Raw genomic sequence first — 22,174 nt, 5'->3', positions numbered from 1 at the left:
TGGGCTCAGTTCTCTGCTGCTTCATGATGTCCTTGAGCCCTCTCCTGCCTCCATTTGTGACAGTAGTGAAGCCCTGCACAGGCAGGCCTTCTCACGGGGACATTCACAAAAGGCAAAAAGTCACTGGTGTCACTTTGAATATTATTCTTCTAGTATTTTTCTGTCTGCTTATCGTTCTGGTCCTCCAGGCATAGGGAGAAGGTCTCACCCTCACCTAACTCTCCAGTGAATTTTCATTGACAACTCCCCCGTTATTAAAGACGTCCTACTAAATTCACTCTGAATTAACTTCCTGTTGTGAAGCCAGTTGTATTTTTATTTGGACGTTATTTTTCTCTCCAGGACTTCATGAACTTTAAGAAAATACAAAACTTTTTTTTTTCTCATCCTTAAAGCAGTTGGAGCTCAGCCAAAGAAATGTCAACTTCAAATCCCAGAGCCTGTTAAAATCCCAGGGGATGTGTTTTGTTGTCCATGTGTTCTATGGACAATGTTTTAGCTTCCAAAAAGTATGCAAGGCACAGTAACCAAATAGAAAATAAGAGGCTATTCTGCTGCTCAGAGACTAGTTTCAGAACAGTGACTCTGTTTCGAGCTGGAACATTTGTTTATAGTGTTCAGCAAATTTCTCACAGACAATTACAAATGTGTGTGTGTGTGTATTTTTGTTTACATAGGGTTTTAGTATAAAGACCAAACTGGTCTGGAATTCATGGTCTTTCTATCACAGCCTCCTTATTTATGGTAAGAAGAGTGTAGTATAATGTCCAGCTTTTGTCTCATTTTGGGTTTAAATATTTTATTCTTATTCATTCTTAAGATAATTAACATATATACTTCTACACAATGGCATTGTTAGAAACAACTTCTATACAATGAAAATATCCATTATTTTTTTCCAGGTTGAGTTACTTTAGTATGACAAAACTGAGAATTTCTGAAAACATCCCACAAAGATTCTTAGTACTGTGTGAAACTTAAGCTGTAGACAGAGAGTAGAACTGTAATTACTAAGGCTGAGGCCAGTTTCAGGAAAACCTATCAAATTTTATAAAATTTCTACTTACACAAAGAGAATAGCTTCAGCAATTATTATACAGTATGGTAACCAGACTGAATAACAATAGTGTATTTTAAAATTCAATGAGATATTACTGTCTCCACTACAAAGATGTTATGATTCTATGCTTATTAAATCAAAATAGATATTAGATATATATTATGAAAGATCTTATTATAGAAAATAAATGTACATAAATTAAATGCATTTTATGCCAACTAACAAATATTTTAGAAATAAGACAAATCAGGCTTTTGAAACTGTACTAATAAAGATTATGCATTTTAAATAAGGATAACAATATAAAAGAAATCACTGGTTATAGACAATAAAGTTTATCAAACATTTTGGTACAGGAATATTAATTCACATATTAAAAACTCTACAGCAAGACTTTTCATTTTCTAAGTTTCCATTTTATGTTAATCCAATTTACAATCAACTTTGATGTAATTTTTTATAATACACTGATTTTTAATTCACTTCTAAATGGAATAAAAGAGACAAAAAATACTGTTACTTTGAAAAATCCTGTTAAGTCAGATAACATTTGATGGCTGAGTTCTGTGTTTACTATTTACAACTTCCTGGCTAAAGACACAGGTACTGTATGACATGTCTTTTTAAAAACATAACCCTAAACATCTGTCAAGCACACATCTGGACATGTGGCCAAACTCATCATTTCCTTCTGTATATCCAGAAACTGTCAGCTATTTCAAAGAGGAGAACGGAAAAAAGTTACATCCTTTTTCTGTCTACATTTTATACTTTTTCTTTTTTTACCTTTCCCTCCAGGATATCATCAAATGTAAAAATAAGCAGTCTGCATTCCTTAGCCTCAGAGAAAGCAAACTGGGAGGATGAAGGGTGTGGGCTATAGGAAAGTCTGCTCTCACAGGGTGAAGGGGAAGCCTTCTCAGGAAGGCTCAGACATAGACCTTCTGTGAAGTTATAAAGCAAGCATTGTTTAACAGAAAAAAAAAAAAACGCAATTTGAATACAAGAAGGTAGGTGGATTGAATGATAAAGAGGAAGACCTGCAGCTTCAAAGATAAGGATGTCATATTTCATAATATTAACATTTTCAAGTCGCTCAGAAGACGTAACTTCAAAGATACCTCACCTCACTACAGGTAGAACTTGTGATTCCGACAAGTTCACATTATGCTTTGACACTGACATGCACACTGTAGCTCATGTACAGGATGCACACATGCACACACATGCATGCACAAAAACATACTAAAAATCAATAAAACAACAACAACTACAAACTTTTAAGGCTTTAAAAACACGGTGGCTCTCAGTCCACTGTAATTCAAGTTCCACAAGTTCCGACTCTGACTGTATCAGGGGCACATGTGGCAGACACAGACAGAATAAAGTAAGTCCTAGTTTTTAGAGTCCTATTCTTAAACATTGATTGGATGTAATTAAATTTTCATAAAAGGTTGTTGGATAAGTTGAGGTAGCAAGAAATATAAGCTGACATTAGAGGATATATTAGATACAAGATTTTGTTTATTGGCAAAAGTTTTTATTACAAGAATATCCTTCTGTAAGACCTGGTAGTTTAGTTACATTTTATCACCCTTTGAAGTTTGTTGAATTATACAAAGCTCTATCAACTAAGGTTTATCTTTCTATGTTCTGTCACCTGTCTACTGAACATTTATATATTTATTCATCTAGTTGATATTAGCCCAAAACCCCAAGAAGCATGTCTTCATGCATGTTATCCATTTATTATTTTAAATACTATTTAAAATATTCACATGATTCTGAATTCCCTCAAAGAGCTAAAACGATTCACCTCCTACCTGTCAAGAATTTTCAATAATTAGTCAGTATTACTTAGTTTTGTTTATACACTAAAATAACTGGATAGTTTATAACAGCATAAATTATATAAAGTAAAAAATAATTAAAAACAAAACAAAACACAACAAAACAACTTCAGGGCCTACCTGTAGAAGCTTCTATCTAAGTGGCTCTGATTAAGTCAGGGATTGACATTTGAAAAGATTCATAACCAATCGCATCCTGTAGCCTGTGCATAAAGCAGGCAGTTAGCAAGTACAGTCTGAGTACAGGGTTGTGGGGACAACAGTCAAAAAGAGACACCTGGGGATTTAAATATACGTATTAACATCATCTAACGTATACTAGAGATGCTGAAATAGATTTTAAATTTCATATGGACAAGATTTTAACTTTTTTTTTTTTTTGTAATTGAGCCTGAGGAAGCCATGCCACACAGGTCTGTGGTCAGCAGCCTGAAGTCCTTCTCTCTGGACCCAGCAGCCAGAGGTTTTATCCCCAGACTTTGGTACATCAGCTCTCAAAAAGCCAGAAAATACCTTAACTTCAGTTTGTTAATCTTATTACATTTTTGGTAGATATCAGGACATTGTTTTATAGGATCAAAGATGAAACATATAAGAAAGATTCAGAGAACTTTAGTAAGAGCCCAGTAAAGTTAGTTAATTGTCAATATTTGTTAAAGTAACACATTTTCAATATGTAAAATATGGATGATGGATTACTTCTGATCTTAAGGTATTAAGATATACTTCATATTAGCCTGACTACAGTGAAGAACTGCAGCCTCTCAGGCATCCTTTGATTTAAAAGTGACAAAGGACATCATGTTACCTATAATAATTTTCCTTACAGTTCACATTCATTTTCTAAATCCATTTATTTATTTATTTTTTTTTTATTTATTTTACTTTATTATGAAAAAACTTGAAAATAAATGACATGTGACATTTTCAAATTGTTGTCTTTAATGCTTACCCATTACTGACAAGCACTGGGGAGCCGATCATACAAATGTCCTCTAGACTTCTGATGGTGAGATTTCTTTTTTTTTTTTTTAGATTTTATAAATAATGAAAAATCACAGAGACATTAAAAAAACATGAGATGCTTAATATTTAAAAAGTATGTGCACTCCTTATTCTGCTACGGAAATGCCTTTATTTACTTCAAGACTACCTTTATTTATCTCCATTCTCATTGGCTACTCATGGGTGTCTTTTCTTCACCAAATTGCATTTATCCCTTCTTACACTTATTTAGTAGAAAAAGCAAACAGAAATGTTAGGTCAATTTGCTTACCTAGCAATTTCTGATTTGTGGGAATTACATGCTTGCCCAAACTACCTTACTTAAAATAAAGTTAAAATTTGAACTCTTTGTCAATAATACGTTTGAGCCATCACTGCCTCCACACAAACACCTTGCCTCAAAGACCTCTGTTGTCTCCTTTGTTGTCTCCTTTCTACTCACTTGGCTGAGTAGTGCCTTTGAGCTACTCTTTCTCAGAGTCAGTTCCTAGGCAGCGTAACCACCAAGCAGACCACCAAAGTCTGCCTAGGGCTCATTTCCCAACGCTTTCTCTATAGTTATAAGGGAAAGAAAAGGTCCCCACCAGCAAACTGGAGTACTTATAGCATCAGGTCCCTGTTGATTGAACTGCCACATGTGTATCATACATGCTTCTGTCAGAGATGCTCTTTCTTATAAGTTTCACGAGCTGTGTAAGCATGTCATGGAGTGTGTATCTTCTGCAATATGTCAAAATGCCTCAAAGCTAAGAGCGGGCATTGAAAAGAAGTTTTTTCATCAGTATTGCAGAATATGAGGGAACAAAAATCTGTATGCAATTTATATAAAAATGCCTACCACAACATTACATTTTGGAAGCAATGCTACTATGTATGAGGCTAAAAGACAAAAATCAAATCATCCATCACTGTAAGAGAAAAAAGAATCTTTTTAAATCTTCTTTTCAAATAATTTTCTTGGTTCTGGAAAAGAAAATTAATCTCTAAATTAGAAATGCATTTGTGACAAATCAATAGTCAGTTTGAAAAGGATGCAAAATAAACTTAGAAGGCAAGTCAAATACACAACTCCCAGTGGGCTTAATCTTCAGATCTTTCAGATAGTTTCAAATATCTGATTTCTAATCATAAAGCATTGTAATAAAAAAAGACTATGACTGAGTTTGGGCTAATAAACATTTTAAGTTATGTAATTTCACTTTAAAGAAGATAATTCATAAAGAAAAACATGTAATTGTATCAATCACAGCTCACAAGTATTCAGCTAGAAGGAGATTGGCACTGTCCTATCAGGTAGGTACAAACCCAAAACACATTCTGTTAACAGTTTCTGCTGTCCATGTGTCTATGGTGAGAGCGCTGTGCATATATTGAGTTAAATAATATAAACTAAAATAAGAAAGAAACATAAATGTAGTATGTTGGCACAAGAGACATAGGGTCATGTAACTGTGTGTGTGACAATGATAACATAAATTTTATTATACTCATGGCAAATTGATGTCATAAGTTTCAGATCCTCTGCCACATATCAAATTTTCTCAACTCCCTCTAAATAAAAACTACAACTATAAAAATGTGCTCTGACCCAGTCTGGAATCTCTCACATCTCTTAAAAGTGAGGTTTGTGAGGTTTTGAAAATGTATAGAATGATCTTTTCTTTTTCCCACCATTTGCCTGCAAATTTCATGATTCCCTTGTTTTTAATTGCTGAATAGTATTCCATTGTGTAAATGTGCCACAATTTCTGCATCTGTTCCTCCACTGAGGGACATTTGGGTTGTTTAAAAATTCTGGCTATTATGGATAAACCTACTATGAATATGGTTGAGAAAATATCCTTGTTGTATATGTGAGCATATTTTGTATATATGCCTAAGACAGGTAAAGCTGGATCTTGAGGTAGCACTACTTCTATTTGTCTGAGAAAGCTCCAGATTGATTTCCAAAGTGGTTGTACAAGTTTACATTTCCATCAGAAGCAGAAAGACACAAAGACACAAATGATATATACTCATTTATAAGTGGATGTTAGAAATATAATATAGGATAAACATATTAAAATCTGTACACCTAAAGAAGCTAAGCAAGGAGGACCTTGGGTAAGATGATCAATCCTCATTCAGAAAGACAGGGATGGACTTCTGAAGAAAGAGAAAAGAGGGAACAGGACAAGAGCCTACCACAAAGGAACTCTGAAAGACTCTACCCAGCAGAGTATTAAAGCAGATGCTGAGACTCATAGCCAAACTTTGAACAGAGTGCAGGGAATCTTATGAAAGAGGGATAGAAAGACTTGGAGTGGACAGGAGCTCCACAAGGGAAGCAACATAACCAAAAAGTCTGAGCCCAGTGGTCTTTTCTGAGACTGATAGTCCAACCAAGGACCATTCATGGAGGTAACCTAGAACCCCTGAACAGATGTAGGCCATGGCAGCTCAGTCGCCAAGTAAGTTCCTTAGTAATGGGAACAGGGGCTGTCTCTGACATGAACTCAGTGGCTGGCTCTTTGATCACCTCCCTGTGAAGGGGGAACAGCCTTACCAGGCCACAGAGAAAGACAATATAGCCAGTCCTGATGAGACCTGATAGACTAGAGTCAGATGGAAGGAAAGGAGAACCTCCCCTATCAGTGGACTGGGGAAGGAACATGGGAGGAGTAGACAGAGGAAGGGTAGGATTAGGAGAGGATAAGGGAGGGGCCTATAGCTGGGATACAAAGTGAATAACTGTAATTAATAAAAATAAATTAATTAAAAAAGAAAATTTATAGAATGATCAGCATACTCTCAGATCACAGAACTAAACCTTTCTGAGAGTGCGAGCCCTAGGATTCTAGAAAAATGGAGGCATGCAGAGGAAAGGCAAAAAGTAATGACCTGAAGCAGAAGCACACTTGGTTAATTTGATGGAATTTGTGATCATTTTACGTGAATCTAGGTAAAAGAGAATAAAACTTACAAGAAATGGTGTGTCCGGTGTGGGGCAAAAATTAGCTCTAGAATTCACTACATATATTGACACTTTCTGTCATTATAATAATTGACTGCTGGCACCTGTAATCCATAACAGAACAATCAAGGGCATGTGGCCTTAAGAAGCTATCTTAGGTGTTCTGTGTTGAACTAAAATGAGAGTGATATAAGTGATTTTGATAACTACGGGAAAAACTAACAGCTGAAAGAATAGGTGCTTCCGGGACATCTGTAACAGGGTACGTAAACCATTTCTCTCTTCCAGGGCTAATCCAATATAACAGAATATTCTACTGAGTTTTGAGAAAAAGGTAAATATTTTCTCCCTTAAGTTTCTATCAAATAATTTGTCACAGTAACAAGGAAAGGGGTGAACCCAGGACTCGGGTACGGAGGAGTGGGACTGCTGTTGCGATCGGCCGGTTGAGGGGGCAGTGTGGAAAAGAGTGGGACACTGAGTTAGGAAATCCCTGTTCTAATTCTGTAGGCAGGGCTTGGGGCGCCATTCCAACATGAATGTGGAGGACCAGACACAAGGTGGGATGCTCAGAGAATGAGGTTTCAGAACAGAATCAGGCCTCTCAGGAACTGAGGTAGAGATCACCTCAGTCATACTTTGGCATGTACTCCAGGGCTTCACTCTTCTGTTCTGAGAATTGATGGAGGCTGAAATCGCTAGTAATGGACTGATTCTTGAAGCAGAGGAAATCTCAAGACAGAAAAGCAGTCGGGCTGTGTCAGGGCTACTGCTTACTGCTGTCATGCATGTTGAAAAATGAGAGAAAAATATGTAGAATGGAAAGGTAAAGTTAAAATTGTAAAGTTTGGCCAGGAAGGAGCTGTGAGTAAGTTTGAAGATGTAGACAGAGAAAGCTTGGAAGCCAATACAATTATTAAAGAGATTAGTTTCTTACAGAGATGGGAAAGGCCCTAAGGACAACATCCCACCCATCCAAAGTTATATCTTGTGGAAAAACAAGCTCATCTAATAGGAAATAACCCAAAGTGAGAACACTCCTGACAGGGGTTAGCACACAATGGCTAATCCAAGTGTGGTCTGAGGAGACAGGCTTCTCTGCAGATCTAAGATGCATATTCATTAGCCACTACTCACAATAAGATAATAAATTACAAGCACCAAAGAAGCAATATTCCTGTCTTCTTAAGCAACAAATACTAATCTGTAATATATTCTTGTTTCTTTCGACAGAGTCTCACTATGTAAGACAGGCTATCCTGGAATTCTCCATGTAGCCCAGGCTGGCCATGAACACCTGGACATCCTCCTCGATCAGGCTCCCGTGTGCTAATCAGTGACTAGGGGACAGACAGGGGTAAGTAGACTAAGAGAGTGCCATAGCTAGGTCATACTGGTGGCCAAATTCAAGGTGTCCATCCTTGTTCTCACCCTCTGACTTGAGACAAAGCCTGGCAGCTTAGAGCAAAGGCCGTGTAGGCTCTTGTCTGCCAGCAGCAGGTCTTGGGCTGACAGGTTGACTCAACAAGTTCACGGCCTGAACTGGACTTGTTACACAACAGTTGGGGGACAGCCACCCTTACTCTCTTTCTTCAGACTGACCAACCCTAAATTATTACAGGAGCAAGGAGCCTTCTTCAGAGACTTTAAAAACGCCAAACCCCAGAAAGCCTGGGTTTTTGGACTGCCTGGTGCCCACTGTGCTTTGCACAGGATCTTTCTCTGTGTGCCTTCTGCATGCCTCGGTTTCCTCACCCTCATAAACACCTCCATCTGATGATTCCTTCTTCTGTGGTGTGTAGTGCTGCAGATTTCACCACTTCAACCTAAAGTAATCAAGAATGTTCCTGTCTTTTAATTCTTTACCTGGCAGGGATAAAATTTAAAAAATGCAATGAAAACTCCTAGACTGTATCACTGGGATCATGGGGCTCTAGCCTGCACTCCAGTGAAAACTCTTTCCCTGTTTGCTTACACCAGAGATAGAGTCAAGAGAATACACAGAGCATAAACACGGGGTAGAGACATGCCGACAGCTACTTTTAACTTAAGGATTACCCGATTTTAACATTTTGAATTTCTTTCTGAAAAGTCATCAAAGAAATCTATGGAGGTGATTAGGCAATATTCATTTATTGCAGATGACAACAATTAGCAATGTTTGTGTAGAGAAAGAAAATATAGGGAAAGAAAATGTAAAGAACTGTAAAGCTTCCAAGTATGTTTTCTGACACAGAGGGTTCTGAGACTAAAGGCTTTTTGCCTGAAAGAGCACTGTCCTCAGAAGAAAATGCTGCCCAAGTGTGAGACAAGCAAGTGGCAGCCATACAAAGTAGAGAACCAGCAACAATTTCACTTACTAACAACATCACAACAAAGTTTTATTTATATAATTCGTTTCCTCATATCTAACATATTAATACACATGAAATGTATCATCATATAAATCATCATATTTACTGAAAATAGTGAAGGGAAAATACACAGTAAGCTTTTTTTTTCTTTTTCTTTCTGTGTAATATGATGACACAGATGACATTTGAATTTCGAAATTGTTGAAACTTTTTTCAGTTAAATTAGTGTGAATAGTTATTCTGTTTGGAACTACAAGTTTTTATATTGTAAGATTTTTTTTATTGATGTATATCTCTAGATCTCTAAAACTATTTTAGTATTTTTTGATTAGTTTTGAGTATAAATTTTGAGCTATCACGCTGAAGGCTGGCATATTTAACTACATAATTAATTTTTTCCTACTAGCTTTCCATTACAGACCACAAGTCTTTGAACTTCTGATTAGGTTCCGTAGCCTGAGGGTATGAATGTTTTTCCAGAAGGCTTTCAATTTCTTTAATGCCTGCTCCTTTCACTCCATTCAGTTCAGCTTTGTTGTTGTTGTTGTTGTTCTAACATGAAGCATACTTTCAAGTGCACTGATTCCACATTCTACTGATTTTATTTAATGTTGTCACTCTTAACTGAGGGCATTCACAAGAAGTTTGGGAATATTTGGGGATGTTTTTTCCAGCTTCATAGATAAAGTAATTTTTCAGATTTCTCAAACAAGAACATCTCTTTAGTACAGTATTAGAAAATGTCTGAAACTGAATTAGCTGGTTTTTGCAGCAGTGCTTATCACACAGAAGAAGTCACCAAGATGCTTATTCTATAAGAAAAACTAGAACTTTGCCTTAAAATACGAATATTTTTATTCTTATATTTATTTATAATAAAATACTATATTTTTATTCTTAATCATGCTTGATTTGGGGTGATCCTCTTATAGTAAAAAAATGATGTGAGGAGGTGACTAGTTTCAAAGACATTGGTTATTTCTCAATGTATATAAATATATATACATAATTTGTAGCTCACATATTTACTCCAAATTATTCCAAAGAATTATCACACTCATACTTTGGTTAAATGATTGAGTTTTATTGCACATATATGTATATATGGGGTTTAAAATGCATATACATGCACTGTATATATAGTTCCGGAAGCTTAAGCATGGCTCTGGGCCATGTTCCTTCTACTTCCATCATTTTTGCTTAGAAAGAACTTTTGGTCCATTTTACTGCTCCACATAACAGTTATTCACCCTGATCTCATGTCTTGTCTTTCCATTTCACACCTACTTTTGGCAATTACCCCAGTTTCTTTCTTTTCCTTTCTTCCTTTACTGCCCCCTCTACTTAAACTGCCTCTGAAATTTTCAGAGGTGAACGTCACTTGTGATCTTCAATTCTAGCACCTTTCTGCACTTTCGTGCCTAATTTTGCCATGTCTTACTTCTTCTCGGAACCCACTTGCTCTGCTCACCTTCGCAATCCTTAATACTTACCCACCCCTGCAGAGATACAGACCCCACCCCTTCCAACTTTTTCCATTTATTCTTTTTAGTTCATAACAATACGTTTCTGTGGGACACACAGCTACACTCTCCCATCACACACGCAGTGAACCAGCACAGGAAGAAGGCTTTTTGGAGATGAGACATTCTGTGCAACTATGCAACACTGAAGTGCTGTATGGTCAGTGCTGAGCTGATTGCGTTTTCATTTGTAATGTGGAAGCCCTGCCAAGAAATTGAATCATGCTGAGTATGACGGCAGATGTTCCCGAGAATTTCATGCTGCTTCAGAGCCCTGCAGAATGACCTGTGATGATTGGGATATGAAGTTCGATATTATGTATAATTGCCTACAGTTTAACAATGGATGGAAACCCATTAAAAAGCAATGCTAGAGCTATCATTTTCTAAAGGTAATACAGTTGTAATCATGAAAACAATGTATCTGCAATAACTTTATTTTTAATGGCTTCAGATTGCTTGAGCTGAAATTCCAAACTAAATCTTCATTAGCAATATTAGCATGCTACAAGATGTATTATTTCAGTGATTTATTTATTTTTTTCAATAAATAATACCAAGTGCCTCTTATGTACTACCCGCACTTCATCATCGTTGAGAAAAATGCATCACTTGTAACTTACCATGGGCCATTCGATGGAACCAGTAGTAGCCAAAGTCAACTCCTAAGAAGGTTAAATACCATGTCCACGGAGAATCCCAAGGCAACTCGGAAAGCCTGTAGTTCTCCCAGATGTAAATATAGCTAGTCACTTCAAGGCTCCTGAAGAACAGACTGGAAAAGAAAACCCACAGCGATGGTTGTAATATATTCTATATCCCGGCTAAAATAGCCTAGACGATGCTTTGTATGAATATATTGATATATAAAAATGGCATCAGTCACTATCCCACTGTGTTTCTTCCTACCCACAGCATCAGGACGATGGCCCTGGCATGTTCTCTTGTTTTATTGGCATAAGGGTCCCAGTTATTTGAACTCTCAGCTTCATGGAATTTAAGAGACTCTTTTCTTTTTGTGTCTCCTAAAACACTTTTACAGAACATATCACATATAATAAATCTTACTAAGCTACACCTGAATTCCTGCTACTGTCATTTCTGAATTGTAATAAAGACACAGCAAGGACAGCTTATGATGGAGGAGTGAAAGACTGAAAACTCTATCTGGAACACTTCCTAAGGAGCCTGACAACACATGCTGTCTTTAAATATGCTTATTCATAAAATCTGTCTTAGCCTGAGGTGGCTCTTTCTGCATTCCTCTCTGTACCTTCCTTTCTCATAACTCTCATACACACCTTACTGTTACTGTGATGTTACACTGTAGGTACACATCCTGGATATATCATATGAGAAATGTAACATAGGACTTTGAGAGTATTAGGAAATAATTTCCCTACCAGAAATGAAGCATATAAATCTATTAAAAATAAACAAGCTTAAAAAAGAAGCAGAGCTAAAGAGATGGTTCAGTGTTTAAGAACACTGACAGTTCTTGCAGAGGACTTAAATTCGGTCCACAGAACTCACACCGAGTGCCTTAGAACCTCCTGTAGCATTCCAGCTCTAGGGAATCTGATCCCTCTTCTCTGTAGCCACCACGCAGATATTTATATCATATGCATGCAAACACACACACATATACATAAAATGTAAATATAATAAAAATATTTAATCTCTAAACTAAACTTTGTATTCCTGCCTACTTTATCAAGTATCTATAACTTTCTGTTTCAAACCTTTTAAAATCATAGATACTGATTTCCATTTTACACAGTGTATTTCATTTTGAATTATCTGTGATAAATAGCCAGGTGAGGTGGCACACACCTTTAAGCCCAGCACTCAGGGAGTCGGAGGCAGGTGGATGACTGTGAGTTTGAGACCAGTCTGGTCTAGCAAACAAGTGCAGGACAGCCAAAACTACACAGAGAAATCCTGTCTCAAAAAAACAAAAACCAAAAAATAAAAAATAAACAAAAATATCTGTGATAAAGATCACATTCGAGAAAATTATTTAATACTTTAAAAATTCGATTATATCTACTTTTTAGTTTATATTTGTTATTAAAATATGAAAAAAAGTTGATCATTTCTAATAATAATGATACAGCTATAAACAGGTAACAAAACTGTTGCTCAAAATTTTGAAAGTAAATATTATGGTTTGAGGTAAAACTTAAATTAGTATCAAGGATAATTTTATTATCAAAATTCCCCATTTTAACAGTATTTCTTCTGAAAGAGGGTTTCTATAAATTAAAATGTTACAGTGTTATTTGTAGAACATGAATTTAAAATTTACTCTTTAATTATGATATTGTTTTAATCATGACTTCCCATATTTAAAATTCTGTCATATTCTTTTAAAATGTCACTATTATTAATTATTATCTATTATATTCAGTAAAATACTAGACTAGCAGAGTGTAAAATTAATACACCCAACTTACAAAATTCTTTGTTCCCCACTTTTCATAGGCCTACAATCAGCATGTCCTAAAATTTACTTTCCAACTTGACTAGCCATGGCTGGAGCAACCTTAACTCACCGCCAACACCAACCAGAGCTGTGTCCTAGGTTCCAGGACATTTTGGCTAAGGGGCTGGCAGACCTTCTCTGGGACCTACTCTTAGGGCGACGTGTCTGAGGTCAGGCCTTTGCAGGTGTGCAGACTTCTTGTCTCACCTGGAGGCCAAGGATGGCTGGTTTGAGACAAAAAAAAAAAGTGTGGCAGGATGTCACACATTTATATATATATATATATATATATATATATATATATATATATATATATATAAAATCCCCCATCTCTAGCACGATCTAGCTAAAGATAGTTACATAGGTAAAGGTAATGCATTCATTAAATGTTTTTAAAGATTAAAATAAATAAATAAATAAATAAATAAATAAATGTCTATTTTATACACAATAGAAATAAAAATGATGACTTTCACTGTAAAAAAAAAAGGTTGCTAGGTAGGCTTTGGTACATAATATCAAATTAGATGTATCCACTGTGTTGAACATAGGCCTTAATCACCTGACTCGCAGGGGCCTCATTAGTTCAGCACCTTCTTAAATCTTTCCTATGTTCTTTACCAGGGACAAGTGAAACAAGATTAAGGTACCAAGAATTCAATCAAGGAGGGACCCTGCAGAACTCTGATTTGTGGAACTGAGACTCCAGTGGTTGAAATCAGTGCTGCTTATTTCCTCTACAGGCAGGTGCCAGGCTCTGAACAGACATCTAATCTATCACTCTGTTGAGTGAGTTATTAGTGTTGACACAGATTGAGCTAAAGTATGCCTCATGCACTGTATCAGACCTTTCCCTGTTCCTCACTTTAGCAAGAGACCAAAACGTCTTCAAGCAGTAACTATGGGAGTTATATTCTCTGCCTTCTACCCGCAAGACGAGCATGCTCCTGTTCCATTTTACTTGTGAAGGGACAGCTGCTCCGTGCCCACAACTGATACAATCTGCCAGGCGCTACAGCTGGGAAATGATTATCAGATTCTGGAAAGCGCTTGATGGCAGGAAATAGCACCAAAGTCTGTAAAACTACTCCCGACAGACCCAGAACCATAAACCAAGGTTCCTTCCTCTTTCTGTTTCCGCTTCTTCCACCCCCATCCTACAGCCCAGGGCTGTGACTCCGCATTCCGAAATTTTACCTTGGGCTCTCTGAAGTCCACCCAGTGGGAAGAGACAAATATAACTTGAATATATAGATATATGGGTCTCACTTGATCACATGAAGTTGGAATGGCAGCAAACATGGAGTCTTACTTATAAACACTCTTCCTTTTTCACATGGAATATGGACATGAGATCTAAAAAAATGATCTGAGTACCAACAGACATTAGGACCTAATATACAGTGTGACCTGTCTAAGCAAAGGCTTTTGTTTACAACTCAAAACTTTTTATGAACTCTGCTGGAACACTGGCTTTCTAGGGTTAGCAGTACATGATAAAATTTGGGTCAGGATGTGAAGAGTGAAAAATAATTCACACAGGTTGTCCTCCGTGGTCTACAGGTACCTGTGGCATACCAGCTCTCTCTCTCTCTCTCTCTCTCTCTCTCTCTCTCTCTCTCTCTCTCTCTCACACACACACACACACACACATTTATACATATATGTACCTTAAATATATTTTAGTGATAGACTTACATTTTTTCTGAGAAATTGACTATATATTTATTTTTAAAGCCACTCCTAACTGACCTCAGAACTGTCTGGAGAGCTCCTGCCACTTTTGCTCCATCTAGTGGAACACTGACTTTTCAATATCTAAGCAATCAGAAGAAAAATTATACTACTTCTACTTCGTATAAACAGATATGACCTCTTTGCTGCTTCTTACTGTAAAATTGTATTACATTTATGAAACAATTACCTTATTTCTTTTAAACAATCATTAAGCCATAAATATATTTGTTGCATTCTTTACAAGAAAATGTGTTACTATGTTGAAAACTGTGTGACTCTTGTGTCGGAACCCATGAGCTTTCTTCACTGAAAAAGGTAATATCATAGCAGTGACAATTTTTTTCTTTATTCTGCAGCTCTAAGGACTTGAAAATAATTCAAAAAAGTTTAATTTCCTCCCTAATTTTTTTTTTGAACCAAACTGTTCTTGTCAGGGATGGAAAATTCCACAGAAGGCATAGTCAGTAAAATTCTATGTAAGTATGGTTGAACTTTACAAAATTTGAAGCATAGTAAAAGCTGGCCACCACCCATAAGTGTTCGGAGGGGAGTGTCCTCAACTTATTTGAAAATTTACCTACTTAAATTATCCCTTGAACCTACTGTAATTTGATTTATAATCTGCTCTTTCAACAGAATAAATAAAGTCCTTAAAAACAAAAATACTATAGGTATAAATATCAGGAATAAAGCTTCTCTGGGGAGGACCCAGTTTATGGAAACAATAACTCTGGCAGGAAGTGACAGATCAGGGTCCTGGATTTCTTATGAAGGATTGGAAACTGAGTTCAGCTTAAGCAAGCAAGGGAGAGGTGTGACGATTTTTCACTCATTAACATGTGAGTCAATAGTGCAGGATTCTACAAATTATGCTTCTTAAAATAGGTTTTGAACTTGATTCAAGTTTAATTTTTATGATTACATGTGAGAATATATAATTGTCAGAAAAACAATTTATCTTCAATATACATCTTATTTGGTGTGGTCGGTAGAAACATCCCTTAATGACTCGTGTCCTGGATTCTGGTTAGAAGCTTCCTACTGTGTTTCAAAAGAGCAAATAAGTTCAGGATGGCCCTGAATCTGGTGTGAGGCAGATGGGCTTTTACTGTGGATGAAGGCCTGCCCAACAGTCTTGTAAACAAGGCAAGCTCCTGTCTGTGGTTAATATTGCCCCTTCTATAAAGATTTTAAAGGTGTAGCACATGTCTTTCCTGTGGATACAGCAAGTAAGCTCCTACTTTTAAAGAAACTTCAAATTGTACGCAATCATAATATCAGGATCGTCAATTAAAAGTGTTTTTCTTCAGTCCCCAGACAATATTTCTATTGCAAGAATGCAGTACTAGAAGGAGGTGCTCCCTATTTTCTCTATTTTGTTAGAAACTATTTCAAAGTATTATCTGGAGCATAGTTCTCCACTAGCGGATTAACTGATGGTATAGTATTGTTTTTCCTGCAATTAAACACTTTAAGGATGTGGCAAGACCTTATTGCTAGTAGAGAAAATGAACTGCATTCCTTGGAGAGGCAAGGACCCACACCATGTTAATCTAACCTTCAGCTGCTAATGATTTGCACAAGGATATATTTGAATGCTACAGCATCAAATGAAAATAATAGTGGAAGCTGATGTCAAGTTATTTTCATTTTTCTTTCCTTTCTTCTTTCTTTTTTTTTTCCATCTTCTGTAAGGCGGCTGACTTGAGTGAATCTAGAGAATCTTCTTTCCTTTACTGTTCATACTTTCATTTAAAAGTAGCAGTGAAATAAAAGAAAATACATTTAAGTGTAACTTCAAGGTTGTTTTCTTTGTTAGGATGTTTCACATAAACTACATTAAAACTGAGAAACTTTTAAAATATTTCCATTATTTTATAATTTAGGATATTTTAATACCCATAATGAAAAAAAAAACTGCAATTTGCTATTCTAATGAAAAATACAGCTGCAGAAAAATTTTATATGAATTCAAGTTTATAACATTTTATCTTCCTTCAAAGAGAACCATATTGAAAAAAAGATCATTTTTTAGCTTAAGGAGTCTAAAAATTAGTGGGTGAGAGAAAGGATCTTCACCTTGTATTCCTGAAGGACTGGGCTTGTGTTGATGTTTTGACTATGCTTCTTTTTAAATCTCTCTCTTTTCCTCCCTCCCTCTTTTTCTCCTTCCCTACCTCCATGCTTTTGCTTCCCAGGAACCCCTTCTCAATGCTCATGTCCACATATATTTAATTCCCACATCAAGTGTGCACATGTGCATTTGTGTCTCTACTTTTTGATGTATGATTTTGTAAAAGGGTCTATTAGAATCTTGCTTTGCTATTCTAAATCATAGCATTGTAAGTCATATTGCTGAGAAAAAAATTGCTGTACTGAGAACAAAGTGTGTGTTTCCAGGAGTTAAATGTAAGAAGGGGATAGTCTAACTTTACTTATAACCAAAATCATACTTGAAAATTTTAAGAAAAAAAGGCAAAAAGATGAAGAATTAATTCAATATGATGCCTCTCAAATTTTCTGAAAAACAAAACAATAATTATGAAAATATTCCTTTCTAAGTCAGCAAAATACAGTACCCATAATTATACCTGCATATAGAGTACTTCCCTGATATTACATGATTTTCACAGTTGAAAATGAACTGATTTCCAAGAATTCTTAGTACATTACATTCTCATAGTGAGCTACGGAAACCAGCTGGACTATCGTCAACTCAGAAGTAGAATAGACAACAGCAGTGGTTGAAGAGAGGGAACCAGGTAGAGGAGGGAACACAGAGAGAAATGAAGAGGGAGCACAGTCTTGGGGTGAGTTGGGGTGAGAAGACAGAGGGCCTGAAGAGAGGAGAGAAACAGTGGACAGGGGACTCTCTATGACAAGCTGGAGACCTAAGACAGATAGGCTCCTGGGAGGATATGGGGTGACTCTAGCTGAGACTCCTAGAGGCAGGGGTTATGGAGAATAAAGAGACACCCTCTAACTAGACAGGACTCTTAGTGGAGGGAGGGGAACACCAACCCGCCCACAAAAGCTTCTACTGAAAATGTTCCCTGCCTTCAAAAGATGCAAGGATAAAGATAGAGCAGAGATTGAGGGAATGTACTGGCCCAACCTGAGAGCAAACTCCTGACACTATTAACAATATTTTGTTATGCTAGCAGACAGCAGCTTAGCATAGCTGCCCTCTGAGAGGCTCCACCCAACAAGGGATAGAAACAGATGCTAAGACTCACAGCCAAACATTGGGCAAAGCACAGGGAGTCTTCAGAAAAATGGGAGAAGAACAGAAGGACCTGGAGGTGACAGTAGCTCCAGAAGAAGACAAAAAGAGCCAACTAACTAGGAGCTTGGGGAGACTGAAGCAGCAACCAAGGTCCTAGATCCTCTACACAGAGGTAGCAGAGAGTGAGCTCAAGATTCATGGGGGTGTCCTAGTAAGAGAAGCCCAGGCTGACTCTGACATGGACTTTGTTGCCTGCTTTTTGATCACTCTTCTCCTCCCCTCCCCCTCACAGGGCTCCCTTGCCAGTCTTCAGCAGGAGAGGACAAGCTCAGTCCTGATTGGACTTGGTGAACTGGCACAGGTGGGTAAGGGGAGCTCCCCTTTTCTGAGGAATAGGAGAGGAATGACTGGAGAGAGGAAATACCAGGAGGAGAGGAGGGAGAGGCTATGAGAGGGATGTAAAATAAACAAATACATTAATTAATAATAACTGTAAAAATAAATATATATCTAAATCTACATACCTAAGAGTATATAAATGGAAGGGGTACATGCTAATTTCTGACATACGAAGCCACATTGCAGAGAAATCATCAGTAAATTGAATTTTAGGCAATCTTACATATGCAGAGAAATTATTTTAGAACGATGCTGACTGTAGTATGCAGCCACATCTGTGGTTACTCAGCTCATTATTTTATGACTATAAACTAAACGACCCAATTTACTCAAAATAACACTCTGACATGTATTTTTAAGACTTACTTTCTACCTAAACATGTTATGAAATTATATCACATTATCGCACCTTTTCTCAGATATATATCATGTTCAATGTCATTTTTTTTTTTTTTAGTCCACCTTAATTTCCCACTGTGTGGTTCCAAGAAACATTCCAAAGTGATGAGCTCTGGTCAGAAGTGAAGCTCCACAAACAGTAAGAGGAAGCAGGGGTGGGAGGCTGTGATGAGCATAAGCTTCCCCAGCTCAAAGCTAAGGTCCCTGGGGGGCTTTTCTCTCCACCCCTGCTTCCTTGTTTTTATTTTTCATTTTTTAATTTTTATTGAGTTACTATTTATTACAATTTATTCACATTGTATCTCAATTTGTAGCCCCTTCCCTTTTCTCCTCCCAGTCCCACCCTCCCTCTTCTCCCCCTATACCCCTCTCCTAGTCCACTAATAGGGGAGGTCCTCTTGTCCTTCTATCTGACCCTAGCTTATCAGGTCTTATCAGGGCTGGCTGCATCCTCTTCTGTGGCCTGGAAAAGATGCACCTCCCAGGGGGAGTTGATCAAAGAGTCTGCCTCTGAGTCCATGTCACAGACAGCCCCTGCTCCCCTTACTAGTAAACCTACATGGAGACTGAAATGCCTGTTGACTTCATCTGACAGGGGATCTAAGAGCTCTCCATGCATGGTCCTTGGTTGGAGCACTGGTCTCTGCATGGATCCCTATGCACAGTTTTTTATTTATTTTTATTTTTTATTATTATTATTTTTTTGGCTTTCTTGGTCTCCTTGTGGAGCTCCTGTCCCCTCTAGGTCTTACTATCCCCCTCTTCTTCCCACTTCCTTGTTTAATCCTCAGACACTGAATGTGCTTTCTGTCTGTCAATATTTTCTCCTATACTTCTCAAGTCACTTTATAATGTAGTTCATTTGCTGTTTCTTCAACCTCTTGTTTGTCCAGTTTTATCATTAACAGGATACTAAGAAGAATATTATTTGAGAGCACGTGTTTTGTACCAGACATCATTCCAGGAGTATGAGTTAAAACTCTGAGATATGCAAAACTCTTGATTTCAAGTTCCATGCAAGATAAAGATCGCTGATACAAACAGAAGAACCTCCAACCCTGAGATTACTGTAAGTCTGGAGTGAGCACATGAGTCAGAGTGTGGGGCAGAGGTGCCCATGTCAGGGATAGAAAACAGATGGATTATTTTGTTTAAGTTATGCCTGTGCATAGACCTGCAAAAGGAACTAGAGGCAGCCACATGGGTGTTTTTCTAAATCCAACAAAGTGCCTCAGAATTGTGTCATGACAGGATGAAGACAATAAAAGGATAGAGTCAGCAAAAAAGACAGAGAAACCAAACCTGGTGTGCTTCAAGAATAGAATTTCACTTCAAGTCCAAGGAAATACGGAAGTAGTGAATGCCCTCCATCCGGTCCCTGTGACACAAAAATTGGCCAATGGCAATTGTTCACATAATTGTGTAAAATACATTGAGAAAAGACTGAGACCTGGGGAGATACCTGTAGACATCTGGCTGGAACAAACCTAATTTCCGGCACCGATCTGGATATAAACTCAGAGTAAGATCTACATCAAGGCAGGTGATGCAGTTACTTTGGGTAAAAACTATGAGTACATACGAGGCAAACTCAGTAGCTAAGTTTAGCAACGTTGAGCATTCTCTACTAAAAAATAAAAGTGCTAAAAAGAATAAGACAAGTTCAAATCATGGCAGGTCCCGAGTTCTGTAGGAATTTACGGAGAGATGTGCTGAGTGCCCACACTGGGAGAGTCTAGGCTTCTTCGTTCACTGATTTAGACCACATGGCTCACCTTGGAAGCCTAGACACGACACCAGCTGACATGGATGTGAGAGCACCATCCAGCCGACCCGGTGGTTTCCCTCTGGCAATCCAGCTGACGACCAGCTCGAGCAGAATCAGGGAGATGAAAAGCGGAGTTGCCTAGAAAGAAGAATGGACGGAAGAGCTATCACTGTTCAACGTGAACTCTTCCAAGTGTTCTGATTAATCTCCTGAGGTTTGGGAGAGGTACATCAGCGGAAAACGTTCCACACTGCTACTACAGGGTTATTTCCAAACCAATGAACGAGAAAATTTACTCACTTTAGATATGCACTAAAGATATTTTCAAAACATAGCACGCAGCTTGTAAATGAAATAAAAGCTTAAGTACGGCTTCCACTATTATGCCAAGAAAACAATTAAAATTAGGAAGAAGATGCTTCCAGATCAAGAAAATACACTTAAGAGTAGTTAAGCACGTAAGAGCCTATTTTCTTCCTCTGAGTAAGTTAGAGTTACTCTAAGAGAACCCTTTAAAAATATCTTCAATTATATATATTTTTTAAATTAGATTTTCTAGATAAGGTGAAAGCAGTAGAAACACAATCTGAGACTTAGTAAATTAGGTAATTGTCTCTGATTGTATCACCATCAAAGTTTTATTCACTCAGCTTTGATTTGTGTTTTTATGATAATGTGAATTCAATAATTGCTCAATGAATATTATATTAGACTTGATGTTGTAATCTAAATAATAAATGTTTTAAAGACAGGAGTGACTTTTTTTCGATAACCAAAAATGGCAATATCAAATCTTAAAAGCAACATGGACTTCACTCATTTGAAAACAGATAATGAGCTTAAAGTTTTCTGAACTGACAGCTGCCAAGAACCTGCTCTGTGCTGTCATGTTTTCCCTGTTTCTGGTCTGAACTGGTAAGCGTTGTAGGAACAACGCTGACAGGGTGGGGAACATCATTGCTCACATTCTAATTCAGGATATTTCCATTCCCAATCATAGCCAAGCAACAGAAGTGAGAAAAGGCCTCAAAGGCTTGAAACTTCGGAAGTTAGACTTTTGCGGAGCCAAGCTGTGCATTCTTTATTCTGAAGAAGTGCTCTACTAAATGAAAGAGGAAATGCCTCCCTGGAGGTGGTAGACAAGTTAAATGTTTTAAAACAAATTGTTACAAAGTTTACGGATGTAGCGTAACTATTTAACACTGCTTCGGAATAGCTAAATTTGCAAAGCCACCATGTTCAGAAACTTTGATTTTTTTTTCATATTCTAGAGGATGTACAGGCAAATATGCAGATATTTTATAGAAATTAAATTCATTTGAATAATGTACTTTTGCATCATGAATGTAAGAAAAAAATAGATTTTTTTCTCCTTGTGGAACTCCTGCAACAGAACCAAAAATTCTGGGCACAGG

At 37.2% G+C, this 22,174-nt stretch overlaps 1 protein-coding gene across 5 annotated transcripts in view; it reads right to left on the bottom strand.

The window, feature by feature from the left end:
• Agmo (alkylglycerol monooxygenase) overlaps positions 1 to 22,174 on the bottom strand; it is a 313,051-nt gene that overhangs the window by 289,603 nt on the left and 1,274 nt on the right. For all 5 annotated transcript variants that reach the window (XM_060367237.1, XM_060367255.1, XM_060367241.1 and 2 more), the window contains exons 2-3: positions 20,767 to 20,897; positions 11,369 to 11,520 (exon numbers count right to left, since the gene is read on the bottom strand). In XM_060367237.1, coding sequence (XP_060223220.1) covers positions 11,369 to 11,520; positions 20,767 to 20,897 — 283 coding nt within the window. The remainder of the gene's footprint in view (positions 1 to 11,368; positions 11,521 to 20,766; positions 20,898 to 22,174) is intronic.

The sequence above is a fragment of the Meriones unguiculatus genome, chromosome 1 (assembly GCF_030254825.1).
Source record: "Meriones unguiculatus strain TT.TT164.6M chromosome 1, Bangor_MerUng_6.1, whole genome shotgun sequence".
Lineage (NCBI taxonomy): Eukaryota > Metazoa > Chordata > Mammalia > Rodentia > Muridae > Meriones > Meriones unguiculatus.
This window is presented reverse-complemented; position numbering and strand designations above follow the sequence as displayed.